This window comes from Vitis vinifera, chromosome 18 (genome assembly GCF_030704535.1).
Source record: "Vitis vinifera cultivar Pinot Noir 40024 chromosome 18, ASM3070453v1".
In the NCBI taxonomy this organism is placed as follows: domain Eukaryota; kingdom Viridiplantae; phylum Streptophyta; class Magnoliopsida; order Vitales; family Vitaceae; genus Vitis; species Vitis vinifera.
Window position 1 is genome coordinate 2783238 of NC_081822.1, and position 26679 is coordinate 2809916.

The window sequence follows — 26679 nt, forward strand, 5'->3', positions numbered from 1 at the left end:
GATAATTGTAATTTAAATGATTGAAAATTAATGTCACCATTATAATTAGATAATGAAAAAAAAAATACAGAACCAAATACGAGGTACGATGTATAATAAAGGGTAGAAAATAATTTATACCTCATAAAGTAAAATAAAGGATATCAGTGTGATCATACTCAAACAAGGCATGTATGATTGATTAAGATATCTTTTTAATTTTAAAAATAAATAAAATAATGAGCACTCCACTAGTCCACTCTGGAGGCGGGTCAATTGCTTGAGGATCAAGGCAGGCCTACCAAACAAACCAATGAAGTCAAATTTATTGGGCTGTCAAACAGCCCTTTTTGAAAATGGTTAACCAATAATTTTTTTTTATCTTAAAAATTAATTTTTAAATAATTTCATGAAGAATAAGTCCACAAAAAATAATTACTTTTATTTTTATTTTTCAATAAAATTATTATATATATATATATATATATATATATATATATATATATATATATATATATATATAAATATATTTTCAAACATTAACAAACAAACCATATGTTTCTTTATTCATTCTAATATTGTTTTTATTTAAAAACTTAACTTTTTTTTGTTAGATTATTTAAAAATATAAATAAATAAATAATAATTTTTATTTTAATTATTTGAATCAAATTATAACGACTCATGCCCGTATATGAAACTAATAAAAAATCTTATTCATCAAACACGGATATGGAGGGATAAAAAAGAAAATGTATATAATAATATACAAGATATAAATATTTTTATTGTGGACTAAAATTATAAGGAGCGAAAAACATACTATGGTTGTGAGATCTTCGATTCATGCCGAGGAATGTTTGGTGAGAAGAAGAGAATAGAGAAATATACAGGATAAAGTCGGAAAACAGCCAACACAGGAGAGGGAGTGGATAAAAGCAAACCCACAGCCAAACGACACCTATAAGTTGGCTCCAATTGGTGATTCCGAAAAAAGAGTGAGGCAGCCACACACATAAAAGAGGAAAGTGAAATCCAATGGCGGAGGCTTTCTCACTCTCTCTGACACCACCGCAAATGGCTTCTCTGAGTGGCGCCGCCGCGGCCTCCTCCCGCCTCCTCCCCAGAGCGCGGCTCGGTTTTTCAACTTCGTCTTCAACTCCTTCTCCTTCTTCACTCTCCCTTTCCTCTCTCAAAGGCCTCCGATCCTCTCCTCTGCTCTCTCACCTCCTCCACCGTCAGGTTCTCTTTCTCTCTATTTTCGTGTCTATATTTTTATGCGATTGTATTGATTCTGAACCTCATTTTCTTTTTCCTTTTTTTTTTTTTTTTTTTTGCAGAAAACGACTTCGGTCCGTGCATCCAGCGGTGGCTTGGGTTTCAGCTCCGTGGCGGCTCCGAAATGCTCGGCATCCGATCCGGATCAGCTGAAGAGTGCTAGAGAAGACATCAAGGAGCTTCTCAAATCTAAATTTTGTCATCCTCTTTTGGTAATGCGCTCAATTTTAATTTCTTGTTTGGAATTTTTTTTTTTTTTTGGGTGATGCAGCTTTCTGATTCAATGAAATCTATTGTTGAATTTCTAGATGATTTCGCTTTAAACTAAATTATTGCATAATCTCCTCTTTCTTTTGCTACCATTTCTCGACATGAATGTCCATCCAACACTGGCTGTGAAACAATATCTTTAGAATCCGCTGCCTCTGAAACCATTATTCCTGTATAGCTGGTCCTCACCCATAGTATTTTCTGGTTTTGCTTTTAAGAGTTATGCTATTCTCTCCTAAGTCTTAACCAATGTTTGGAATTGTGAGACATATAAATGCCTTTTATTTTGGAAGAAAAAAAATTGATCGTATTTTTTCGAAGAAGCAACTTGGGCAGTTGGTTACCATTGCATTACTTTTAAATCATGTTTGGTTTACAATCCAAATATTCAATCCATGTTTGTTGGTTGGTGGAGATGAGATAAATTATCTCATCACATGTTCATTCAGATGTGATAACTTATCAAACTTTTTTTATTGAAAAATTATCTAAAAGGGTGTTTTGTGCAAAACGAGGAAATAAAGGGTTATCTAGTTATTAAATTCCTTTGGAGGACCCAACTTATGAGAAGGCAATTTTACATGATTCACCTCTTGTCAATTACTCCATACAAATATGAGAAAAAAAGCAATGAGATTGCTTAAATGAAGTCGAAAAAACCCGGGGAAGAGAGAATATAGGAAAAAATAAATAAATAAAATTAAAATTAAGAAAAAATTTCATAAAAAAGAAAAACAAAAAAAAAAGGAAGGAAAAAAAATTATATATATATATGTATTCTTATTTTATTATAAAAAACTAAGTTTTTTTACTTTTTGTTCGTGTACATCGTGTATACTCTTTTCTTTTTAATATAGTTGCTTTTACCTATAAAAAAAACTAAGTTTTTTGAAATACATTTTCTTTAGTTGTTTATTTTATTTGATTTCTTTTTATAAAAAAGCAGTAGAAGAGGAAAGTTAATTTCCAATATTTGATATGAAAACCAAACCCCAAAGTCATTGTGCCATTTTGTACACGTTGCAACAAACTTTGCATTTGCTCGTGAGTAACCAATTCATAACCTTGTTATCTCAAAAAAATGAGTTGTCATTTTCCACAGGCACCCATCAACCAAATAACATACAAATATTTGCTCGAGAGTATAGCATGATAACAAATGATTATTAGTTTTGTAAAAAAGTTTAAAATTTTGTAAGTATGGTTTTGTGGGAATGTATCTTAATGTTAGTGTATTTGTATAATAAGTGTAGTGCAATTGTGTTATACCTTTATAATAAAGGTTTTAGAAATGTTTATTTATACCTTATTGGTAGTGGTATTAACATATCATACTAGTGCATTAGCATCATCCATTCGATACATTAAAATTGCTTAATAATTTTTATAAAAAACCTACAAGGCTTATGAATTCAAATTGGTACTTTATTTGGCTTAGGGAGTATAGTATGATCTGACAAAATTGTTAGTTTTGTAAAAAAAGTTAAAAAATTTCCAAATTAGGTAATGTCACAATATATCATAATATTAGTATATTTATTTATTTGATAAACAAACAAAAAATAATATCACAAACAAAAAGAGAAAATACATGAAAAAATGAAATTAAGGCACACTAAAGTACACGTGGAGTGTACTAAAGGCGACAAGCAAAAAGAGAGGCAAAAGAAGAGTACAACAATTTCTCCAAGCTAATTTTCCCTTAAAAAATGAACGAAATTTGTCATAGACATAGAAGACCCATCCAAGTGAAGTCTTAACACCTTTGAAGAAATGATGCATAAAAGAGGATTTAAGCAATTGTTCTAAAATTTCCACATTATCAAAAGCTCCCCCATTTTGTCATGCGAAATGGTCTAAAAAAGGATCAAAGTGGTAGGCAACCAAGCTCTCTTCAACCTTCTTCCTACATAAGATCCATTCCAACTTTGTAACATTGGTTTAATTGAGGAGTGAATTACCCATTTCAATTTGAATGAAGAAAAAACTAACTGTTGTAGGATCCCTGTTGTAGAGCAATGGAGAAACATGTGATTGATAGATTCCTCTTCCTTTTTACACTTATAGCTTTTATTCAGTAGAGACACCTTTTTTCTTTTCGAGAGATCTAGAGCCAACCTCCTTCCCCATGTTGCTTCGTATGCAAAAAAACCTACTCTTATTGGGATCCACGAGTTTGAAATGACTCTAGTTAGGAAAATCTTTGAACCACTAGGCACCAACAAGTAATAGAAATCTTTAATTGAGAACCTTCCACTCCTTGGCTCCAACCATTCTATACTCTTAAGTCCTGCCTTACTACTTGCTTTTGAAGAGTTTGCAAGAAAGCCACCACCACCTTTAACTCTAATCAAGGAAGTGTATAGAGAAATGGGGATTCCAATGACCCCCCTTCCCCCATCTTGCTCTCACATATTGGATACCCACGACTCCTTTGATCTAGCAATGACAAATGAAGTAGGAAAAAAGTCTTTTAGCAATGCTTTTCCACACCACTTGTCTAACCAAAATTTAACCATCCTCCCATTCCCTATAATGAAGTGTACTTTGCTTTTAAAATCCTCCTATTTTTAACCAATAGCCTTCTAAAACCCGACTCTATATGCCCCTCTTAGCACCTCAAAACATCATCCTCACTCGTCCTCCCCAAGCTTCTCAACTATCGCCCACTTCCACATACTCACTTTCCAAGGGAAATCTCCAACTACACTTGCCTAACAAAGAGTCATTGAGAGCAAAAGGCTTCCTAATGCCAAGCCTTCATTTTTTCTTACATATGCATGTAATAGACTAGCTAACTAGATTAAGTTTTTTCTCTCGAATGTTAGTATATTTATGTTGTAAGTATCATATATTAGTATTGTGCATATATTTTATAATAAAAGTAAAAGTAGTATATATTCCTTTTCATGTCTTCATTAGCATCCAATACATCATACTAGTGTATTTTGGGGTTTTAGTTGAAGGATATTTTCAGGATTTTTGCCTTTGGAGGACCCTTTTTTTTTTTTTTTCATTTTTTCTATCCTCCAAAGGATTGAAACAAACTAAGCAACCCTTTAAGATCCTTATCATTCTCAACCTACCTTTTTAGATAATTTTTCCCTTTTCTATATCCCCTCTACATGGAATACAATAATTTTAAGTTGAGATATGAGATATACATATCCTATGGATCATAGATTTATTCCTTTCCTCTATTTTTTTCTTTAAATTTTTATTATCCAATTATAAAAAAGGCTTTTGACTATGAATTTAAATTTTTAGTCCAAAAAATAAAAGAATTAAAAAAAAATGTATTAGTACAACCTAAAATATGTAGTATCATTTAATATAATTTTTAATATATGCAAAATGCTTCTATATATTTAACAATATAATGTAATATGTTTTTATTTATAAATTTTAAATATTTTAATCATGAATATTATTAATAAAGAAATAAAAAATTACTTATTGGTGCATATTTCGATACATTTCCTCTTTTTTTTTCAAATAGAAAGTCTTATATAAAATATAGAAAGTCTTATATAAAATATAGGAATTCTTTAACAAAAGTTTGGGAGATACCTTATATATTTGAAAACACTTTCAAAAATTTTAAAACTTAAGAACATAAAAAATTTTCACTTCCTCAATTTTTTAAAATTTGAAAAGAGTTTTTAAGAATACAAGGTAAATTTTTTACTTTTTTGAATTGGACTTTTTATTTTTAAAGAAAAAATAGTGTGCCCAAACACTAGCTAAATTATTAATTATAGAATGATTTTCAAATAATACTAAATATGAGAGAGATTTTATACTTTTGATAGAAATGCAATATAGTTTTACATTCCATTTCTTATTCATTTTACAAATCAAACATGAGGATGATATAACATATATTATTAGATATAATATCCTAGGATATCTTATCCTATTGAAAATGATATCTTAGGATATGTAAATTCTATCCTATTTTATTTGACTAACCAAACATAACCTTAGTGATTAGTGTAATAGAAGGATTGGGAATATATGAGACTAGCTATTACTTTTAATTTGTATGTTGGGAAGCTTTTGACATTGTTTAGTAGAAAAAAAAGTTTATAAATAATATAGTTATATTTATCTGTTTAAATCATTTTATATTAAATTTGGATGACGAGTCTTAATTCTTTTCTCATGTTGACATGTCAAAAATAAAAGCAAAACTAAAGGAAGATGGAGGACCAGCACACTAGAGAAGAGGTTATAAAATCAACAGATCTAGAAAACTAGTGTTAATTTTTTTCATCTCACATTGATACTTACTCATGTTATCATGTGTAATCTTACAAATCTTCAGTTTTTGTTAGTCTCCCATCAGGTATTCCCTATCTGAGCTTTATGTTGTTGTGCTTGTTGGATGGCATAGGTCTATGATTTTTTAAGTAGTTTGACATAATGTTAACTAGGCATCAAGCAAATAGTCTTTTTAAAAAGGATCTTTGGATGTGTCTGGTTTGCTTGTTTAGATGCAAAGACAAAGAGAGATATAAGCATAAAGGCTTTCTCGTTGGTACAAAGATAAGTATATTAGAAACAATATTAATTTAGGAAGCAATCAATGGAAAAGTAATTCATCCAAATTCTAACAATAACTAATAATAATAAAATATTATATAAATCAGAAAAGTACTTCATCTAAATTCCAACAATCAATAGTAATAATAAACTATTATATTAATTAGAAAAGGATAGGGATTAAAAAAATCTGATAAAGACATGCAGATGCGCTTCTCTTGAGAGAAATTATGCCTCTTCTAAACAAAGTTGATTGACTCTCTTCCCCAATATACAACAATCTTTAAACTCAAATTGTTGCAGAAATTTGACTCCACGAACCAAATTTCACCTGTTGCTCACCAAAATCAATTAAAACAATAGAACATATCATAGTAGAGTTTTTATATTACCAAATATCTAATATAAAAAGCTTGGTTTGATACATCAAAATCCCTAATTCTCTTAAAAAATCTCCCCCACCTAGAACATTTACAAAAGGTAAAATAAAATTAACAAAATAATAAAATTATGTGATTAAAATATGTGTGTGCGTCTATATATATGTACGTATGTATATATAATTAAAAAATAACATAAATATAATAACTATAGATTTTAATTTAGCTGTAACATAATGTTAACTAGGCATCAAGGAGATGGTCTTTTTAAAAAAACGACCTTTGGATATGTTTATTTAGATGCTAAGACAAAGTAGAAAGATGAGTAAAAATGGTTTCTCTTGAAACAGGTTCGCCTAGGATGGCATGACGCAGGTACTTATAACAAGAACATTGAGGAGTGGCCTCTAAGAGGTGGAGCAAATGGAAGTCTGAGATTTGAAATTGAGCTGAAACATGGGGCCAATGCAGGTAATGGTTTGACATTGTTTATAATTTAGTTTGGTTGACAGACATTGTCCTCACAATCTGGCATCTCAGGTCTTGTTAATGCAGTGAAACTTCTTCAGCCTATCAAAGACAAGTATTCTGGTGTGACATATGCAGACTTATTCCAATTGGCCAGTGCTACTGCCGTGGAGGTCTTGCTTAATCTTCCATTGGAGTCAATGTTAATTGAAATTGCTGAGCTATTAAAAAAAATATATATTGACCAAATCCTTCAAAATTTCAGGAGGCTGGCGGACCCAAAATCCCCATGAAGTATGGAAGGGTGGATGCTTCAGGACCTGAACAGTGCCCAGAAGAAGGGAGGCTTCCTGGTAAGATAACTGTGACTAAGTGGAGCATGTACAAATTCAATAGTGTATTTGTTAAAGCTTGATGCCTCTCTGATATATATGTGGAGTTCAAAAGGATCAGGGTGGAAATAAATGCGACATAATGGCACAAGTTATTTAGTCTAGCCAAATGGATTGGGTTTTGCTCAGGAGCATATGCGACATAATGACCATCTCTTTTAGAGGTTTGGGGAGTTCCGTTAGAGGCAAGACCCTTTGGCAAATTGTTTGCCTTATTTTTCCTTGGATTGTGTGGCGAGAGAGAAATGATAGGATTTTTAGGGAAAAGTGGAGGATGGTAGAGACACAGTGAGATCTACTTCATTTCTATTCCTCTTTATGGGCTTCTTGTACTACTATATTTAAAGGCACTCCCCTCAATGTTATTCAACTTAATTGGCGTTTGGCTTGTCAATAAAAAAAAGTGGACAACAATGAGAGGAGCTTTGATCAGTTTTGATAAATAGCCATAATTGGACTAGTTTTTGTATAGGTTTCCTTATATAGTGGAGGAGCTTAAGTCACATTTCTGATCAGATTCTTATATTTTGTTGGGAGGATCCATCCTCCTTCTCTTGCTCTTTTTACCAAGTATTGATATTTCATACCTACAGGCATGGGATCTTACCTTGTTCAACCTATTTTGGGAAGATTTAATCAGTATAGTATTCTGTCAACAAATTCTATTTGAGCTTTAATTTTTCTTTTCTGTTGCAAATTAGCTTGCTTGAAGTGTATTGTTGAATCATAAATTTAGGTGAACTTCTGTTTTTTTGTATTTATGATTTAATTCATTGTCATCTGTACCAACTAACTTTTGAAGTATTGATTTGATGTTTAGATGCTGGCCCCCCTTCACCTGCTGATCATCTACGTGATGTTTTCTACAGAATGGGGCTAAATGACAAGGTTATATTCATCAAGTTCACATTACTTTATTCTTAAGTGTTATCTCTATTGATATATGATGTTTACTGTTGAACTTTTTGATCTTTAGGAAATAGTTGCATTATCGGGTGCACACACGCTAGGAAGGTCCAGACCGGAACGCAGTGGTTGGGGAAAGCCGGAGACTAAGTATACGGTATTTGTCAGCATTTTTATTAAATGATGCTAAGTAATGCAGTTTTAAGGGCAACTCAAGTTTGGAATTCCTCAACTGTATTCTCATTTGAGGTTTTTCTACTGAAGTGTTAGTATGAAAAATCTGCTAATTAGCCATCATAGAAGATTTGAAATGATTTCTATAGTCATTGTTAACAGCTATTAAAACATTCTCTTCTTTAAACCTACTAAAGGTAAAGATTCACTCGTTTTGAAATGATTTCTATAGTCATTGTGAAGAGCTATTAAAACATTCTCTTCTTTAAACCTACTAAAGGTAAAGATTCACTCGTTCGTCTTCCCTTATCTACCCTGAAAAGGAGATTTGCTAATCATTTAGGGGAAGAGCCGTTGGCTTAGGATCATTTCTATGTGGCTAACCATTGATAGAGTTAATCCACTATAATCTAGTGTGGAAATAGCTTTGCTTAATTACATGCAGTTTAGGTAACTGAACTAGTGGTTTTCAGTGACCATCCACTGATATTAGTTGTATGCTCTTATCATCAATGATCCAGGATATTTAGTAATGCAGGGTTGCTATGCTATGCTCTGCACATTTTATACTATCCCACTTGGGCATCACAATTCACTACTTTTCCTTTGTTTGTTCCTTGTGATACTTTTGTTTTTGGACGGGCAATAGATCAGAATGTTTTAAAACTTATCAAAAAAAAAAAAAGATCAGAATGTTTTAAGAGGTGCCTAACAAAAAGAAGGGGTGTGGCCCATGGACAGATGATGTATATAAGAAGTGCTCAAAAAACTTGCTTACAACACTACTAATCTAACCAATCCTCCCACTGTCTACAAAGCCCAAGAAAGGCAACAAATAAAGTCCCTTATCCCTGCCTGACCACCGAAATAATGACTTGAGAACCATATCTTTCAGCTTCATGCAAGACCTTTCCAATCCTCCACACATTCCTCTATTGTGCTCCTTGAACTCTGCAGTCTGCATGTTTATTGGTTGTTTTATGTTATTGATTTTGCTTCTATTAGAATGTATACAATAAACAATTGCAAACATTGCTTACTTCCAATGGGACGTGAGTTGAAAATTGGTTGACAATCAATTAATGAACTAGTCTAGTAATGATAATAATGAACTCTGAGGAATTTAATTCAACTGTTGTTATTTGACAGAAAGATGGACCAGGGGCACCAGGAGGACAGTCCTGGACAGTGCAATGGCTGAAGTTTGATAATTCTTACTTCAAGGTGTGGAACCAGAACAACCTGTATTATTATTTAAGGAAAGAAGACCTGGGTGTTTTGGTGGATTGTGGGGAAATATAGAACTTCATTTTGCTGATTGTGTGTGATCTTATGTAGGATATCAAAGAAAAAATAGATGAAGAACTACTTGTGTTGCCAACTGATGCTATTCTTTTCGAAGATCCATCTTTCAAGGTAAAACAGATTGATGTTCTGGGGAAGCCAGTTATGGTGTGCATCATCGTTTATTTTGTTTTATTTTTTATTTTTTTAATGAAATGTTGCATACTTGGCAGGTATATGCTGAGAAATATGCGGTAGATCAAGAAGCATTTTTCAAAGATTATGCTGAAGCCCATGCAAAACTCAGTAACCTTGGAGCTAAATTTGATCCTCCTGAGGTTTGTTAGCCTTTGGTGCTTGTGCAATTTGTTTCTATTCACAGCATTCTTCAAAAACTTTAGCAGATTCTAAATATAGACCAATTTCTGAGGCCCTTATGCCATATGCGTTTCCAGGGAAGCATTACCCTTGTTATTTTTCTGGCATGTATGGTCCATCTGAGTTCAAATCATTTCTTGATCTTATTCTTTTTTGAAATTATTCCCAAATGTCTGGCCAAATGCTGCTTGTTTGAACTGGCATCTTTTGTTTTCATAACTTCTTCTCAATGAATTTCGGAATTTAAAGACATTTTTTATGCCAAAATAACTCCTCGATACCAATTTTGCACCTATGCTGGAAATAATTGAAGTGATTTGTTCTGTTTGCTTTATGGTATGTTAACAGTTTCTTACCCCATCCCAGCCTTCTCAGGAGACACAAAAGCATGCAACCCCAACTCCCTGAACAATTATTAACCATCCTGTTTTCTTAAAAATTTCTTCAACATCAGTATACTCAATCTTTTCTATTGAAAAAGGAAAAAGGAAAACGAGGAATTTGGTGGTTTATTTTTTATTTTTTTGATCAGAAATGAACAATTGTATTAAAATAGAAAAACATGAGAAGGATGAGAAGTCCTCCCCAAGATGTACAAACTTGATCAAGAAACTGAGAAAACCTCCTCTAAACAAGGAGTGCTATACAAAAAGACAAAAGGCCTATACACGTATAATGAACCTAGAACATATAGACCCAACCCTAAGGTGTGCAAATCGAAGGCCAGTTAAGCTGAATTACACCCAAAGGATAGAGTTTAAAAATGTTTGTATAGTAAGCCCAAAAAGAAACATAAAACTGAAGAAAATCCCACTTCAACTCTAGCGTCCTCCAAGTATCCTCAAAAATCTTAGCGTTCCCATCTCTCCACACAATCCACAACAAAGAGAGACACACTATTCTCTAGAGAGTCTTGCCTCTATTAGAATTCCCAAAACACTTGAAGGAGGTCACCATCATATCATGAATACTGCCTGACTGAACTCAATTCATCCCCGCTTGAGAAAAGATCCTATGCTACAAACCTAAAGTGATCGGACAGTGCAAGAAGAGATGATCAATCGTCTCACTACCCCTGTTGAGGATGCACCAATCACGACTAAAGGCTTTGAAAGGCTTCCTCAACTGTAGCATGTCATTGGTATTTATCTTCTTATGTGCCACTAACCAAGCAAAGGCCTTGACTTTAAAAGGAACTTTTGACTTCCACAAAAATTAGTAGGGTAGACAGGAATAGAATCTAAGAAATTGGATATTGTGATAGAAACTGTTATTTAAGAAACTGTTATTATAGAACCTGAATTTGGTGGTTTATTTAAGAAACTGTTATGGAATTTGCTGAACAGGGTATTGTGATAGATGATGGTCCTGCAGAAGCTGCACCAGAGAAATTTGTGGCAGCCAAGTATTCATCCGGGAAGGTTAGATCTTTTCTCCTAATTTTCTTTTAGTTAATGGTTGTCAAGAATATATTGCATTTTCCTGATTTAAAGACTCTAATGAAGGAACTTGTATGTGTGCAAATTGTTCATCTCTTCTGGTTCACATGGTTTGGTGCAGGACTAAAACAAGTGTCATGTTTCTTTTGCCGTATCTTTAATAACACAAGATGAAGCTATTTTCAAATTCTGTGAACACACATCTAAAACTTGGAAGTCTAAATGAAGGAGAAAGGAATAAGATTCAATAGTGTTGCCTATTTGAATTGCAGAAAGAGCTGTCAGAGGCTATGAAGCAGAAGATTCGTGCAGAGTATGAAGCAGTTGGTGGAAGCCCAGATAAGCCTCTCCAGTCCAACTATTTTCTAAATATCATGATTGTGATTGCTGTTTTGGCATTTTTGACAACTCTGTTTGGAAACTAGGTTTGCTGAGTTATTTAATGGAAATTGAAGTCATCTATCTGTGCTTCGGCTTATTAATCAAGGCCTTTCCTATGTATAGTAAGTGGCACTGCATCAATACATGATATACATCATTATATGGTAAAGAAACCCATATCATCAGGGTTACTCTGATTAGTTGAAATGTCTCAAACCCAAACCCTAGGGTTCATGTTTCCATGGACTAACGTGGTAGGAGATTGGGTTTGGAAGGAAAGAGCAAATTTTTTTGCATTATCTTTTCTGGCTGTAGACATTTTTAGTTCATGCAAACTAGCTCCTCTTAGATTAGCACCTAGTTCATCGAAGAAGAACATGAAATTGAAATTCAAAACCTTGATTTCACCTTTGATTCATGAGCAATGTGCATCAAGTTGCTTACATGGACACCATTAAAATGGTGTCATTTGCTGTTCCCTTGCATTCGTCGAACATGGTTCTGTTTATCTCAATACATAGATAATAGATGTGGGTAACCTTTGGAAAATTGCAAAGTAAATGAGGACTCATGTTGCCTTTTATGTGTCTACCAATGGTCCTATTCCAATTTCAATGGCATGTGGAATGCCCAAGTTCAACATGTACTGCCCCTCTGCTTTTCATGTGTGTGGAAAATACCTCCATAAAGATAATCTCTTTGCAGGTTTTCAATAATGAACTATCACTTATAGACCATTTTATTAAGCCGAATTTTATACTAAAGTGTTGAATTTCATTACCCTATGAGCTTCAATTAGTAGCGCCTTTAATTGTTACCTTATGGCAGCATCATCTAATGGTTTTCTTCTCATTAAGCCCATCTGCTTCTGCACTTCTGGGGCAGATTACTGATACCGGCCACAACCTTGCTAACTTATCTGATCTGGGCTCATAAAAACAGATTCCTCTGGAGTACCCAGGACATGAATTAAATACAAACTCAAATCTAATGGATATGTCTAGAGGCTTGCTAAACCACTTCTATGCCCAAACTAAAAATCACTGACATCCTAGCATTGACTAGCTTCATCTGCATTGAAATTCTTAAAAGCCTCGTCCATTCTATAGAACAATCTTTGTCGGAAAAATATAATGGATTGTTTGGCTGAAAATTGAATTTTCATTTTCAAGGTTTTTATTTGAAGGTAGAATTTTCTTTTAAGTTCTGGGTTTGAAGATTTCGAGACTCAGTTCAGTAGAACTTGTAGAAGCTTTTTCTTGTATATTTACCCAAAAAGGGAAAATCTTTTTCCTGTGAGAAAAAGTTGCTCCATCTAAAATGCATTCTTTAATTTGGATTTGGGGAAAAGTGATTAGTAAAAGATGAAAAGGAGGGGGGAAAGGTGGAACTCTGTGAGGTTCCCAAGTTATGGTTTTGGCTTTTGGAATCCTTGAAAAATTGTTTGGGACATGTTCTCCAGCTTTGACTCAAAAGACTAGGAAGCAAACAAAGCTGGCTCGCTTTCTGCATTTCTCCCCATAAAAAGAAAAGCTGAAAATGAAGAAAGAAATTATGGTGTGCTCCCAATGAAGTAACACATGAGCTGTTTTCTTAAAATAAGCCTCATGAATCCATCATTCCTGCGGAAGCCTTTACCCCCCACCTTTCCTTTCCTTCTCTTCTTTTTCCTCAGGTCTCCCATCTCATTTTCCTTTTCTCCCATTTCACTATCATCATTTTTTTGTTGATAAAGTTCATTATTTTTACCCTCTTTGTGGGGTCAAATACTACTCATGCCATGCCTTGCTTGGTTTCCATCATTAGAGCTATGAAAAGGCCTCTTTCTCAACTTCGACTCTCCCTACCCCTATTCTATTTTCGCAGATACCATCTTACTCATCTTTTTCTCTTTTAGTATTTAGGAGCCTTTTAAAGGCTTTATGCGAGTGTTTTCCTTTCTAATTGATAAAGCTGGTATTCCTTTCTCTAACAGGTTAAATTTTCACAACTAGACATAATTTGAAACCTTCTATGCAAGTTGAATTAAGATAAAAAACCCATTCAAAAATAAACTTCAAACCTGTATGAGATGGTTTTCTACATGTCTTGTGATTGTGCTTATTTTTAAGGAGGAGTTCTCTCATTTGTTCATAATGTGCTTTTCACCATTGGTTGAGAATGGGGCACCCATCATCTGCATGGGGGTAAAAAATTTAACAGTGATCAAATGATGTGATCTCTAATCTCTAATCTCTTTATGTACAAATCATCAATCATAGCCACAACTAGCTCATTGATTTTGTGTACTCATTTAGATTGATTATGGAAATATAAATTAAAATGAAGTTTAATAAAAGTTTTTTTATTAAATTTAAATCCAACTTCTTTTTTGTTACGTCCCAAATGTCAAAAACAAAAAATTTCCACCGAATGTCGCCGCGTTTGGTGGTAGCTTCTAGCTTTCTCCACGAAATCTTTGAATTCTAAAATTTGCATTTCAACGCGTCGTTGGACAGCCACGTGGGATGCATGCGAAAGTATCATGAATGAATCCAACCATACATGTCATTATCACAATCCGGGAAAATAACGGAGCAAAATTGCCATGTAACTTGAGGAAAAAGAAAAGAAAAGAAAAGAAAAGAAAAGAATTTATATATATATATATATATATATATATAAAAGAAAATATTAAAAAATGAAAAAGGAAGGTTATAAAATTTGACAAGCAGGCAAAAGTCAAAGTGTCGGGAAAAAGAAAAGAAGAATATGAACGGGCACGATGATATGATGACGCCCACTGACAGACAAATGATCTGATTTTTTTATAATTATTTTGGATATACATCACAGCCACGGCTGCGGTCAAACTCCGGCTCATGGCCCCCCATCCTATATATAGAGTAGAGCGCCCTCTGCCTTCAAACTTATCCTCCTCTATTTTTTATTAAAATTTTAATTTGAGCCTAAAATTATAATTTTGTACTAAACATAGCATGCATATTCTAAAATAAGGCCTCCAAAAATAAAAATAAAGGAGGAAAATATATATGTGAATTGGTGAATAGTTTGTTTTGTGGACACACCCTCAGAGATTAAAATATTTGAAACGAGTATAATATGGTTTTTTAGTGGATCATAGTGAAATTGTTTTTAAGAATAAATTTTTTATTTTTTCTTAAATAAAAAATTAAAAAATATGTTTGGGAATTATAAATTTATATTTTATTTTTTTGTTTTAAAGATAGAAAATAAGGTATTTTTTAAATAATATATTTTAGTGGTTTTTCTATAATATGTAAAAATTAATTTTAAAATCAGTAAAAATAGATTAAAAATATTTTAAGTTTTCAAATAATACTAATAATTTTAAAAATTTGTTGTAAAAATTAATTTTTAAAAATAATTACCCAACGGGATATTATTTTTATTATCCACGTCAAACTTCTTAGAATGCATTTTTTGGCATGTATTTATTTAAAACATTAGGAAACAGATCAGCACTCATCAATCAAATTTGTCCACTAAAAAAAGGGCATGCGACAATGAGAATATATTGAATTTGCTTTGCCCCCTTCGACCACTTTAAAATTAACAAACACTCCAATTTTTTATTGTTTAAACAAAATAAATAAATAAAAAATCTACCACATTTAATCTCTCACAATCATACCAAATTACAAAACTACCCTTTTGTCCAAATAGTTTGCAAAACATAAAACAAAAACGGAATCCAGTTGAAGATCCCAAAAGATCCAATGAAAAGTTGATTTTGGTAAGGTTTGTGGGCCCGTGGCCCATCGGGTCCAACCGGTTGGTCGGAATCAGCCCAACCCATTTAAAAAGAGCTTTCCTGATTGGTGGAAAGTGGGCAGTCTATCAGATCTTCACTTAACTACAACAACCCCCTTTTATAATACGTCCACGTCTCTTTCATGAAACAACTAATCTCTATTTTAATATATGTGATATATATTTTTTTCCACGTGGAGGGCAGTTTGGTAATTCCGCAATGTTCTGGTAAGTCAAAACATTATCACACGTTTCAATGGAATAATATTTGTGGTCTCTTTTAATAAAGAGATTCAAAGTTTCAAAACTTTGCATTTTGAAAAGAATTGTATTCCAGAAAGTCGTATCTGGAAAGTAAATTACGTCATTCTTTTGTAATCCCTGAAAATTTAAATAATTCTGATAATTATTCTTTGTTATTTCTAAAACTGTGCTTTTTAATTTAAAAAATTAAGACTTTATAAGTCTCGCTTTCATAGTATAATTTAAAAACAATTTTTTGATTTTAAAAACAAAAAATTCTTTTTAAAAATTTATAATCTTATTTAATTTTGTTATTTGGAAACAATTTTAAAAACAAAGTGAAATGAAAAATAATTTTTAAAAAATGGGTAAGAATTGTTTTTATAAGTTTTTTTTTTTCAGTATTGGTCATGTTTAAATTAAAAAATTAAAAATTAGTGAAAACAATTATTATTAATTTTTTTAAAATTGTTTTCTAATTCAATTTATTTTAAAAAATTATTTTTAACGAGTATTTTTTATTTTAAAAAATAGAAAATTGTTTTTAAATTACATGATCAAATCAACTTTAAGTATTTTTAAGAATAATTTTCTATTTTTAGGAAAGAAAAAAAAGAAAATAATTTATATTTTTCAAAACAAAAAAAGTTATTTTTGAGAAATATAATAATTTTCAATTATATTTTTAAGGATTGTTTTAAATAATAATGAAATAAATATGAAGAATAATTAAAAATAAAATGTCATAAATAAAATTATATAAAAATTTCAAATTCCTAAACAAAATTAATTTTTGAAAACTATTTTTAAGAAATAAATTTTAAAGACAGTTTCCAAAATGGTTACAAACATACATTACATATTTTGTCGTATTGTTAGTAATAAAATATATCAAGACCTACCTTGTTTGAAATAAACGACATAAGAATGATTTTATTGGCAACGGCTCTAAAATAAATTAATTTCCGATTCAATGTAAACACGGGAGGGTAGTTTGGTCAAAGAAGAGGAAAAAGAAGGAGGCGCGTGGAATTATTCCAGTTGGAATAACCGCAGAGAGAGAGAGAGAGGAGAGAGAGGAGGAGGGAGAGGGGGAGAAGGGGGAGGGAGGAAGAAAGAAAGAGCCAGTGGGTTGCAATAATAATGACAACCACCATTACCAATGGCGGGTTCCACGACACTTCTGCAACTCTGCGCATCTCTGAAACCCAAACCATTTTTCAATTCACACAAAACTTCTCTCCTGCTTCACACATCTCCATGCATTTTCCATTTTTTATTTTCCCCACAATTCACTGTAACTACTACTTCAATAAAAACAATCACATCGCTCTTCCTTTCTTTCTCTCTCTTTCATCGATTCACACCATTCTTTCTCATTCTCTCTCGCATGGACGGTAACGAGTTCATTTCATCAATCTAAACGGTCAGATTTCAGTCTACTTTCTCCTCTGTTGCAGCATATATTTCTTCGTCTTCTTCGTCGTCTACTTTTCTGTGTTTCTTCTAGGGTTTGTGTGTGTCTCTGGAACTCGGTTTCTGTTTATATAGATCTTGTTCGGATCCGGTGTATGGGCGCTGGGTTCGGCATGCTTGGTGGTTGTGTTTGTGTTGTGCATTTGTATGGACGGGAGGGAAGGCGATGATGTGTGCGAGTGGTGCTGGTGGAGATGATCTAGGGTTTGGATTAGGGTTTTGTTGGTGGTGGTGCTTGATATGGGCTGCGGAGGCTCCAAGGTTGATGATTATCCGTTGGTAACTCTTTGCAGAGAGCGTAAGGAGTTGATCAGGGCCGCCGCGGAGCACCGTTACGCTCTCGCTTCCGCTCACATTTCTTACTTCCGATCCTTGAAGGATGTTGGTGATGCTCTTCGCCGATTCGTCGACGAAGAGCTCGTGATTGGTGCCACTTCGCCGTTGGATTCGCCGGTTCTCACGTTGCCCTCACAGGAAGGAAAAAGGAAAAACAGGAATAAGAGTGGTGAGAATAGTGGTAATAATAAAGGTTCGTCTTCGTCAACTTCGATTCCACATACAGTTTCGCCTCATACGCCGGAAGAGGACGCAGGGGAAGGGTCTCACTTGCATTTATCATCTGGGTCGGAATCTGAATTGGGTTCTTCATCTGGTCACATTCATATCGAGGACTCTCCAGAATTGGAGAGGCGGTATAATTCGTCTCCTCCAATGGGTTGGAGCCCACCTGGAATGAATTCATATTCATATTACATGAAGTCCTCTCCTGCCCCACCAAATGTGGTGTACGAGGAGGTGCAAAGATCTCCAACGGAGAATGAGCAATGGGGGAACTCTGGTTACGCTTATCCAGGCTATCCATACGCGAATGGAGGGTACTATGGGGATCCTCATTATAATTCACAACCGAGTCCTCGAGCTGCTCCACCATCCCCTCCTTCACCCAAGGTCTCTGCCTGGGACTTTTTGAATCCATTTGATTCATATGATAGTGTTTACCCAAGTTATTATTCACAGAGTAGATACGGATCAGCTGCAGGTAGTAGTCCTGATTCGAAGGAAGTGAGGGAGAGAGAGGGAATTCCCGATTTGGAAGATGAAACAGAGCAAGAAGTGACGAAAGCGGTTCACCAAAAAGAAAAGAAATTGAATGATTATGTAAATAGAAATTCAGGCGAGGGTACTTCAAGGGCAGTACCAGTGAAGCGTGGTGAAGACAATTCATGGACGGTGCCATCAAAAAAGAGTGAGAACACGCAATCAGCCCAAGGAAGAGAAGGAAAAGAGATAAAGAGCAGCCCTGATACCATTGTATCGAAGAGCTCTGAAGAGGGGTCGACAAAGAAAAAATCTGTCAGTTTTGAAGAGGCATCAGTGCATGATATTGAATCCTCCAAACAGAGTAGCATGACCACATTGTCTGCCCATGGCACACGAGACCTTCAGGAGGTTGTCAAGGAAATCAGGGATGAATTTGAGACAGCATCTGGTTATGGGAAAGAGGTTTCAATGTTGCTCGAGGTGGGCAAGTTGCCTTATCAGCCTAGAGGCACTGTATTTAAAGGTTGGATTTCGATTATTGCAATCTATTTCTTTATCATAAATTGCCTGAGTGGTTATTTTCATTGCTTATTAATTTTGTGTTGTGACACTATCTCCAATGCACCGTCAATTTAAAGACGGATTAAATTATATGCTGCTACTAATGTTTTCACCAGTATGATCACGATGAAAGGGATTCTGAAAAACATTTTTGTCTCTGCGCCTTATGGGCTTCTGAGTGGAAAGATCCTGTGAAAAGGTGAACTGAAAATAACCGTTCTTCCGAAATTTAGAATGAGAAATAGATAGAGTTATTATTAAAATTTATTTGCATGTGTACTCTCTGTTCCCGAAAAAATGTTTGTAGCACCTTTCATAACCAGTTCCAGAGCAGCTGCATCTGTATTTCTTGCATCTCTTTTTTGTTATTCTATTGCTTAAGGTTTTGCTATTGCCATCTGTAATCCTAGATATAGTTTTGAGTTCAATTTTATTTTTATGCTTCCTATCAATTGCGTTGATTATTGTCTTTTATCGGACAGCTCTGATATACTAACCAATACATCTTTAATGTCTCCTAGAGATTGTAGTTGTATGAATGGTTATCATTGAAGAGTTCAACATTTTTCCAGAGGAAACAGGAACAATGTATTTTTTTTCATAGAAGAGATTGCAAATGGGGATGCATAATAAAACACATGAAAATTCTCACAAAAATGATGGGGAAACACATCAGCAGCTTGAGTGTTAAATATTAACATTTTAATGAGTATTCCTTACTTTCTTTTCTACCTTCTTTTCTGATGTTATTTGCTTCTTTTATTCAATTCTGATCTCTGGAAGTTTCTTTCTTTCTTTTTCTTCCCTCCCCCCTGCCGGTGCAGTGAACTGTTTTCCATACTATTTCCTGCTCTAGCCTGTTCTCTGGAAGTTATGATGTGTTGATGTACAGAAACATATACTATGGTAAAATATTTAAAATTACACACTATAAGATATTCCCTCCTGCTCGAGCCTATATTTACAAAATTACTCATCTTTTAAGCGCATTATATAAAATTACTCATTTACAAGAAGTTGTAAAGTGGAATATACATGACTACTTCATGAAGATACAAACAAGAGTCGGAAGTAAAACATAACCTTCTTGAGTTGAATGTTAGTCCATCCCCAATAATCTCTGTTATATTTTCCTCTAATGTTTCATGAAGAATTTTTCTTTGAGCTGATAGATTTATTGCATTGAAGAAATGAAGAATATATCTCACAAACAGGCATTTGGCTGGCTGCTTACTGGAGTTTGCATGTTTTCATGCAGTGATCTTGTCCAGGATCTTGTATCTTATAGCCCCTTCAACCTCATCTTCACACTTTCCATCCAGTCAGTCTGTACAAATGGCTTACAGCACACTGAAAATGGCAAAAGCCTACTATGGGGATTCCTGGAAGGATATCTATACGAAGCCAAACAAACTTTCATCAACTTTGGACAAGTTGTATGCATGGGAGAAGAAACTATATAAGGAAGTTAAGGTATGTGTGCGTGGACATGAACCTACCAAAAAAGAGGGAAAAAAAGAGAAAAAAAAATTGTATAAAAGCGACACATTTTTTATTCAAATACTTGGCCCTTCAGATGACACATTATTTATTTATTTATTTATTTCAGTTTATTCTCTTGATGTTTTGCCAAATTCAAGCTCTTCTAAGGATGGTACTCCGTCTATTATCATGTTTGTGATGTCTTTTCCTATGGCAGGCATGTATTTACAATGTATGAATATGACTAGGAATTTAAGGACACTGCTACAAATGCATGGACATGAGTAACATAGTTAATTTGAGGAGGGAAATATAGGAAAGAAGTAGGTGATACTAATTGTCATTTCCAAAATGAGTGCATGGTTCAAAAAGAGAAAGAAATTGTTTATCTTCTTTGGGCTCTGATTATCAAGGTCAGGACGAAGCCCATATCTTTCTAGTAAACAAGCGATTGTCAATTTCTGTAATTGGAATTGATTTACGACCCAGTCCAAATCAAATCATGTCCTGAAATAATCAGATATTTGGAAAATTTGAATTTGATACACACACATGCATGTATGCATATTGCTTTTACTGCAAAGGAATTGTTCATGCAGCAACTTTGATTAGCTTATGTGAATTTGATACACACACATACATGTATACATATTGTTTTTCCAGCAAAGGAATTGTTAGTGCAGTTGACTTTGATTAGCTTATGTGACCACTGGGGAGCTGGATCAGTGGTGCTGGAAGCTTCTGAAGACCAATTTCTTCTTAGTGTTATCAACCTCAAATTGATTGCTAGTTGTCAGGTTACTTTCTTGACCAAAATTGTATGCAGTCCTTAAGTTGCTTCGACAGTGGCTTTTTAGGGGATAGTCTGCTGCTTTAGGATCATTATGATATGGCCCTGGATTTAGAGCCCAAGGTGAGCTTATGGTATCATGGTCCTTCACTCTGTGATGGATCACCATTGGTGTACCGCACTTCCTAGAAAAATAAATCTCCATGTTGTCACCTGTCGATTGGATAACTCTTTAATTCTGTTAGAGAGGAAGGGCCAGGAAAGGTGCTATCAGTGGTTACTTGTCCTTGACCATTCCTATAGTAAAGAGAGGAGAAGGGAAGTGAAGAGGGGTGAAGAGAGGAGAAAATTTTATAAACCTCTCAATTTTTTCCTGTTTGCCCATAAAGGGGGTGAGTTAGGGTGATATTAGGAGATAAAACTTTGAATGGAAGGTGTGTACAACAGTTCTGCCAAGGTGCAAGTGTTTTACCAAAGGACTTGGATCTGGCCAACCATTTCTCCTCACTGAGTCTCCTCACTCACAAAAATAACTGAAGAAAGTGCTCCAGCTTTATCTTCTCTTCTTTTCCCTTGTTTATTTTCTCCTTTTTTTTTTTTTTTTTTTTTTTAAGTTGTGATCCAAATACAATGTCATATAATGTGTTTTATAAGCACCCTACTCGCAACTCAAATATTTCAGTTCGCTGGTCAACCCTACATCCTGGTTTATAAGCATCCTACTACTACTCAAATATTTCAGTTCTTGGCTATGAAAAATAAAAACTCCTTTAGCTGGTCACTGTGTGTTCAGTATGTACTTATTTGAGGGGTTCTTTTAATAAATCTTTGGAAATTCCAATGCTCAAAGTTGTGATTCTGTGATTAGACTCAACTTATTGTTGGGCTTATGGTGTGTCAATTTTAGAAGTTTTGACATAAATGAACCTAATGATGTTATAAGGTTTGCTGTGATACGAATTGTGGATCTGTTAGTTCTCTTTTATCTTTTTCTGCTTACATTGCTCTGCATTCTGGATTAAGGTGCTAATATTATTGCAGTTCTGGTGCAATCTTGCTTTACTTGTTATGTGTTCTGGTGATTTTAGGATGAGGAAAGGCTTCGGATTATCTATGAAAAGAAGTGCAGGAGGCTTAGAGCTTTGGATAACGGAGGAGCTGAGTCCAGTAAAATTGATGCTGCCCAGGCTTCAATAAGAAAGTTGCTGACAAAAATTAATGTTTGTATCAGAGCTGTTGATGCGATCTCAGGCAGGATACACAAGTTGAGGGATGAAGAGTTGCAGCCCCTACTCACCGAATTGATTCATGGGTACAGTAACTAAATTTCATCTCTTCTCTGTTTAGTTTACATTTGTTATTCTCATGGTTCATGGGCCTTCATTGTATGGATCCATATATGTGCTAAAACTCCTATAGGATGTAATCCCAGACATGTTTTTCCATTGTACTCTCTCTCTCCTCCCTTATTGTTGTTGTTTTTTAAATTTAATTTTAAATTTCATTTTAATAGTTAAATTTAAATTATTAAAATTATGATGGGTTTCACCCTTGAAGTTTGCTTCCAAATCAGCATAAATGTGGCTTTCACAGTCATTGCCAAGAATGTGAGGATTGATTTCTTTTTCACTGAACTTCACTACTGAAATTTGTGTGCCCACTGCTGCAGTGCTGTGATTTGACTTCATTGAACTCTTGGTTACAAAATACCTGTTGGTGTCATCTTGCCAAATTTAGGCTCTCTTTTGTAATTGTATTCAATTTGGGGTGTGATCTGCTGTCTTAATTGTAATCTTTCCATGAAAGATTATCTGTCTGCCATACAATAGTTAGTCATATTGTGTGTGAATAACTATAAAAAGTTTGAATCTTAAGTTCTGTGGTAATTGAATAATATTTTAGTGGAAACATCAATAATAGAGTGCTAAAAGGAAACCATAGTTTGTATAAAATGCCAGGCCAAACATTTATTAGAATCACAAAGCTTCTTTAGAGAGGGGAGAAAAGAGCATGTGGGATTTCTGCTAATACCAATGAGTCATTTGATTGCAAATACATATTCATAATTGAATGACCCTTGAGCCCCCAAATTTTGTTGTTTTCCAAGTCTGAAAGCCCTGATTTTCTCACAAGTGATTATTGATGTTGTACATCGATGTTTTTTCCTTCTTTTTTTGTTTCTTTTTGATTGGCAAACAAGAAAAAAGAATTGTTGTTCTACGTTGATCTAAACTAGCAAATGTACTCTGAAAGCACATTTAAGTGACAAATCACATTATATTTTGTAGATTGATCAGAATGTGGAAGTCCATGCTCAAGTGTCATCAGAAGCAGTTCCAAGCCATATTAGAGAGTAAAACTCGCACTCTGAAAGCACGAACAGGCTTTAGAAGAGATTTGATCTTGAGAGCAACTGTAGAACTCGAAATGGAGCTCCTGAATTGGTGCACCCGTTTTAACAATTGGGTTAACATCCAAAAGAGCTATGTTGAGTCCTTGAATGGGTGGCTATTGAGATGCCTTCTTCATGTACCTGAAGAAACGGATGATGGAATTGTCCCCTTCTCTCCAGGCCGGATTGGAGCTCCAGCAATCTTCGTAATGTGTCATGATTGGTACCAATCCATGGAAAGAATTTCAGAAGCTGCAGTAGCAGATGCCTTGCAAGATTTCGCAATGAAATTGCACCAGTTATGGGACAGGCAAGACGGGGAGCAAGTTCAAAGGCTCAAAGCAGATTACCTTTCAAAGGATTTTCAGAAGAGGCTAAAAACACTTCGCATGGAGATGAAGAGAATTGACCATGAGCAAGATGCATTGTCAGAGAAAACAGCGGTCTCAATTGTTGCCTCTGAAAGCGGAATTTCACCACTGGATGATCTGAGGGTGGATTTGGATTCAATGAGAAAGAGAATAGCTGAAGAGAGAACCGGGCATAAGGGGGCCATTAAACTGGTGCCCGCCGCAGCCTCTGCCAGTTTGCAAGCAGGTCTGATCCCTATTTTTGAGGCTTTGGAGAATTTCACTTCAGAGGCACTGAAAGCTCATGAGCAAGTGAGGCTTCAAAACACCGGGGAGGCTCAGGGAAACTAATGTTTGAATTTTGGCCTGAAACCAATGTGTGGAATCACGCCCTTATAGAATGGTTAGGGGAAAAAAAGAAGGGGAAAGAAGAAGATTACACAGATGAAAGAATTTTAGGCATTATAGAAAGTGACTTGGAGCTGATGTTGTAGAATCAGTACTGTAGAACAGAATGATTACTGGAAGCTGATCCGTCATGGGGGATGGGCGAAGGATATTTGGAGAATGAAGAAGGGGGGCTTTTGTGTTGAATAGTGGTTGTGTAATAAACCTGAAAGTAGGCAGGAGTAGGACAATGTACAGCAATTCTTTGATTGGTTGATTGGTTGCTCAGGACTCAGGAGGATGTATTGGTTGTTACTGTAACCCTCAGAAAATGGAAACAGGATTTCCATTTCAAACCCTTGTAGTATAGAAAATGCCCCCCTTGAATTTTGAATGCTTTGTATAATGATTGAATTTTGGTGTAGCATCAGTTTCCAACTACAAGCTGTTTGGTTGGTTTCCATTGACATGAACATCGTAACAACCCACTGGATTATGGGTTTAGATTAATCACCTCATATTCATCACCCCTTTAAATCTTTTAATTTTATTCCCAATTATTGTCGGTTTTTACTCCAATATTTATAAAATTAATATTACCTAAAATAAGTTATTTTTGGTCATTACTCTATTAGCTCCAAGGAATTTTAATTCCTCCAAATTAATTGAATTCACGCGTTAAACGTTTTATCGACATCTTTAAGTTACGTTTGGTTGCTCGCTAACATTTGCTTATTTATATAAAATAAATAATATATATTTTATTTTTAAATGTTTAAGATAAAAATTATATTATAATATAATATTTTTTATATAAAAAAATTTGAAATTTCTCTTATAATTTAACAACATTTATGATTAAAGTATTTAAACTTTATAAATCTTTTTATATTATATTATTTAATATAGACAATACATTTTATAAATATTTTTTGGTTCTTTTTTAACCAAAGATTTAATTTTATAATTAAAAAATATTTTATAAAATAAGTAATATAAAAAAAAATAATAATAATAGAATAAAATACATGGGATATGCATATTTTCGGTCTTAATTTAGGATTAATATATCATATTTAAAAGAGAGATAAAAAGTGATAGATTTATTTCATATTAATTGAATATAAGATAAGTGATGAGATAACTTATCTTATCTTATCACCAATCGAATATGAAAAAAAAATATGTTATTCCCTTTTTTATCATATAATATGAAACATAACCTTAATTATAAGTCATAATTATGTCGATTATTTAGAACATAACAAAAAACAAAAGGGAAAGTTCATGGGTAGATTATGACTTATAATATAATCTTTCTATAAACCATTCAAATCAAAACCTTCTTTGCTTGATGCATATTTGTCAACACTCAAATTTTAGATTTGCCAACATTCACATCATATAAACCGTAAATCTTTCCACATTACTACTTTATCAAACAACCTCTAGAAAAACCTTTGTAATATCCAACATTCTTGTGTATTTTGAGCTTTGGTAGAAGTAAAAATCTTTATTCTTATTAAAGTTTTACCGACTATTAAATATTTTTTTGTGTTTGTTTTACCTTTTTTAAAAAATAAAGGATAAGAGACTAAAGGAAATGAGAATTATTTAAGTCAAAACTTTTCAACTAATGATTATATATATAACCTAAGATGAGTTTGGAACAGGTTTGGGTATGACTTTGTCTCACCTCGCCTCATTTTGATTATATATAATATTAAATAAAAAATTATTTTAGTTGATTTATTTTTCAAAATTTTAACATATATAAAATATTACTTTTCATTAAAAAAATTATAAATATTTATGATATTTATAGATTTTATAAATTATATTTATTTTTAATAAAATTTTAAATACATTTTTTTTTATATAAAAATAGGAAAAATTTTAAAAATTAAACTAGGTAAGGCAAATATAGGAAAATAAGAATAAATATAAATAAATAAGATGAGGTTGTGATACGGGTGACTCGTCGTGAACTTACCTTATTATCATTCCTATAAAAAAATTAAATAAATAACAAAGGACATTAAAAGTAACTAAAACATAAAGTAAAATTAGAATCATCAACATGTTTTAAAAAATCAAATTCATATTTAGAAAGGTTTAATAGAAAAGTTGGTTCTTGTTGTTGTTTCTCTAATATCCTCCCATGCTAGCTTTCTCCATTTATATACAAGTGAGTTTTACAAAAGATAAACTGGTTAAAAATATCCAATAATCCCATAGTTTGTAATTACACCAAGGCATCTAGAGCAAAATATGTAATAACGAGGAGGCTCTTTGACAAAGTAGAGGAC

At 33.6% G+C, this 26679-nt stretch overlaps 2 protein-coding genes across 3 annotated transcripts; both read left to right on the top strand.

The window, feature by feature from the left end:
- Positions 1-775: 775 nt before the first annotated feature.
- Positions 776-11975, top strand: LOC100254009 (probable L-ascorbate peroxidase 6, chloroplastic/mitochondrial). 2 transcript variants are annotated; one of them, XM_003634376.4, is made up of 12 exons: positions 776-1221; positions 1320-1469; positions 6803-6923; positions 6993-7093; positions 7186-7273; positions 8133-8200; positions 8289-8375; positions 9542-9616; positions 9731-9808; positions 9910-10014; positions 11401-11475; positions 11615-11975. In XM_003634376.4, exons 1-12 carry the CDS (start codon positions 1018-1020, stop codon positions 11618-11620), a joined length of 1158 nt encoding a protein of 385 aa, XP_003634424.1. In that variant the 5' UTR covers positions 776-1017; the 3' UTR covers positions 11621-11975. The 2 variants fall into 2 exon arrangements, with proteins under 2 accessions (XP_003634424.1, XP_002285865.1); XM_002285829.5 differs by having other exon boundaries at positions 11766-11975.
- A 4976-nt stretch (positions 11976-16951) lies between these two features.
- Positions 16952-24897, top strand: LOC100254101 (protein ALTERED PHOSPHATE STARVATION RESPONSE 1). The gene is made up of 4 exons (XM_002284470.4): positions 16952-18931; positions 20228-20442; positions 22330-22553; positions 23530-24897. Exons 1-4 carry the CDS (start codon positions 17608-17610, stop codon positions 24332-24334), a joined length of 2568 nt encoding a protein of 855 aa, XP_002284506.1. The 5' UTR covers positions 16952-17607; the 3' UTR covers positions 24335-24897.
- The last annotated feature ends 1782 nt before the right edge of the window (positions 24898-26679 follow it).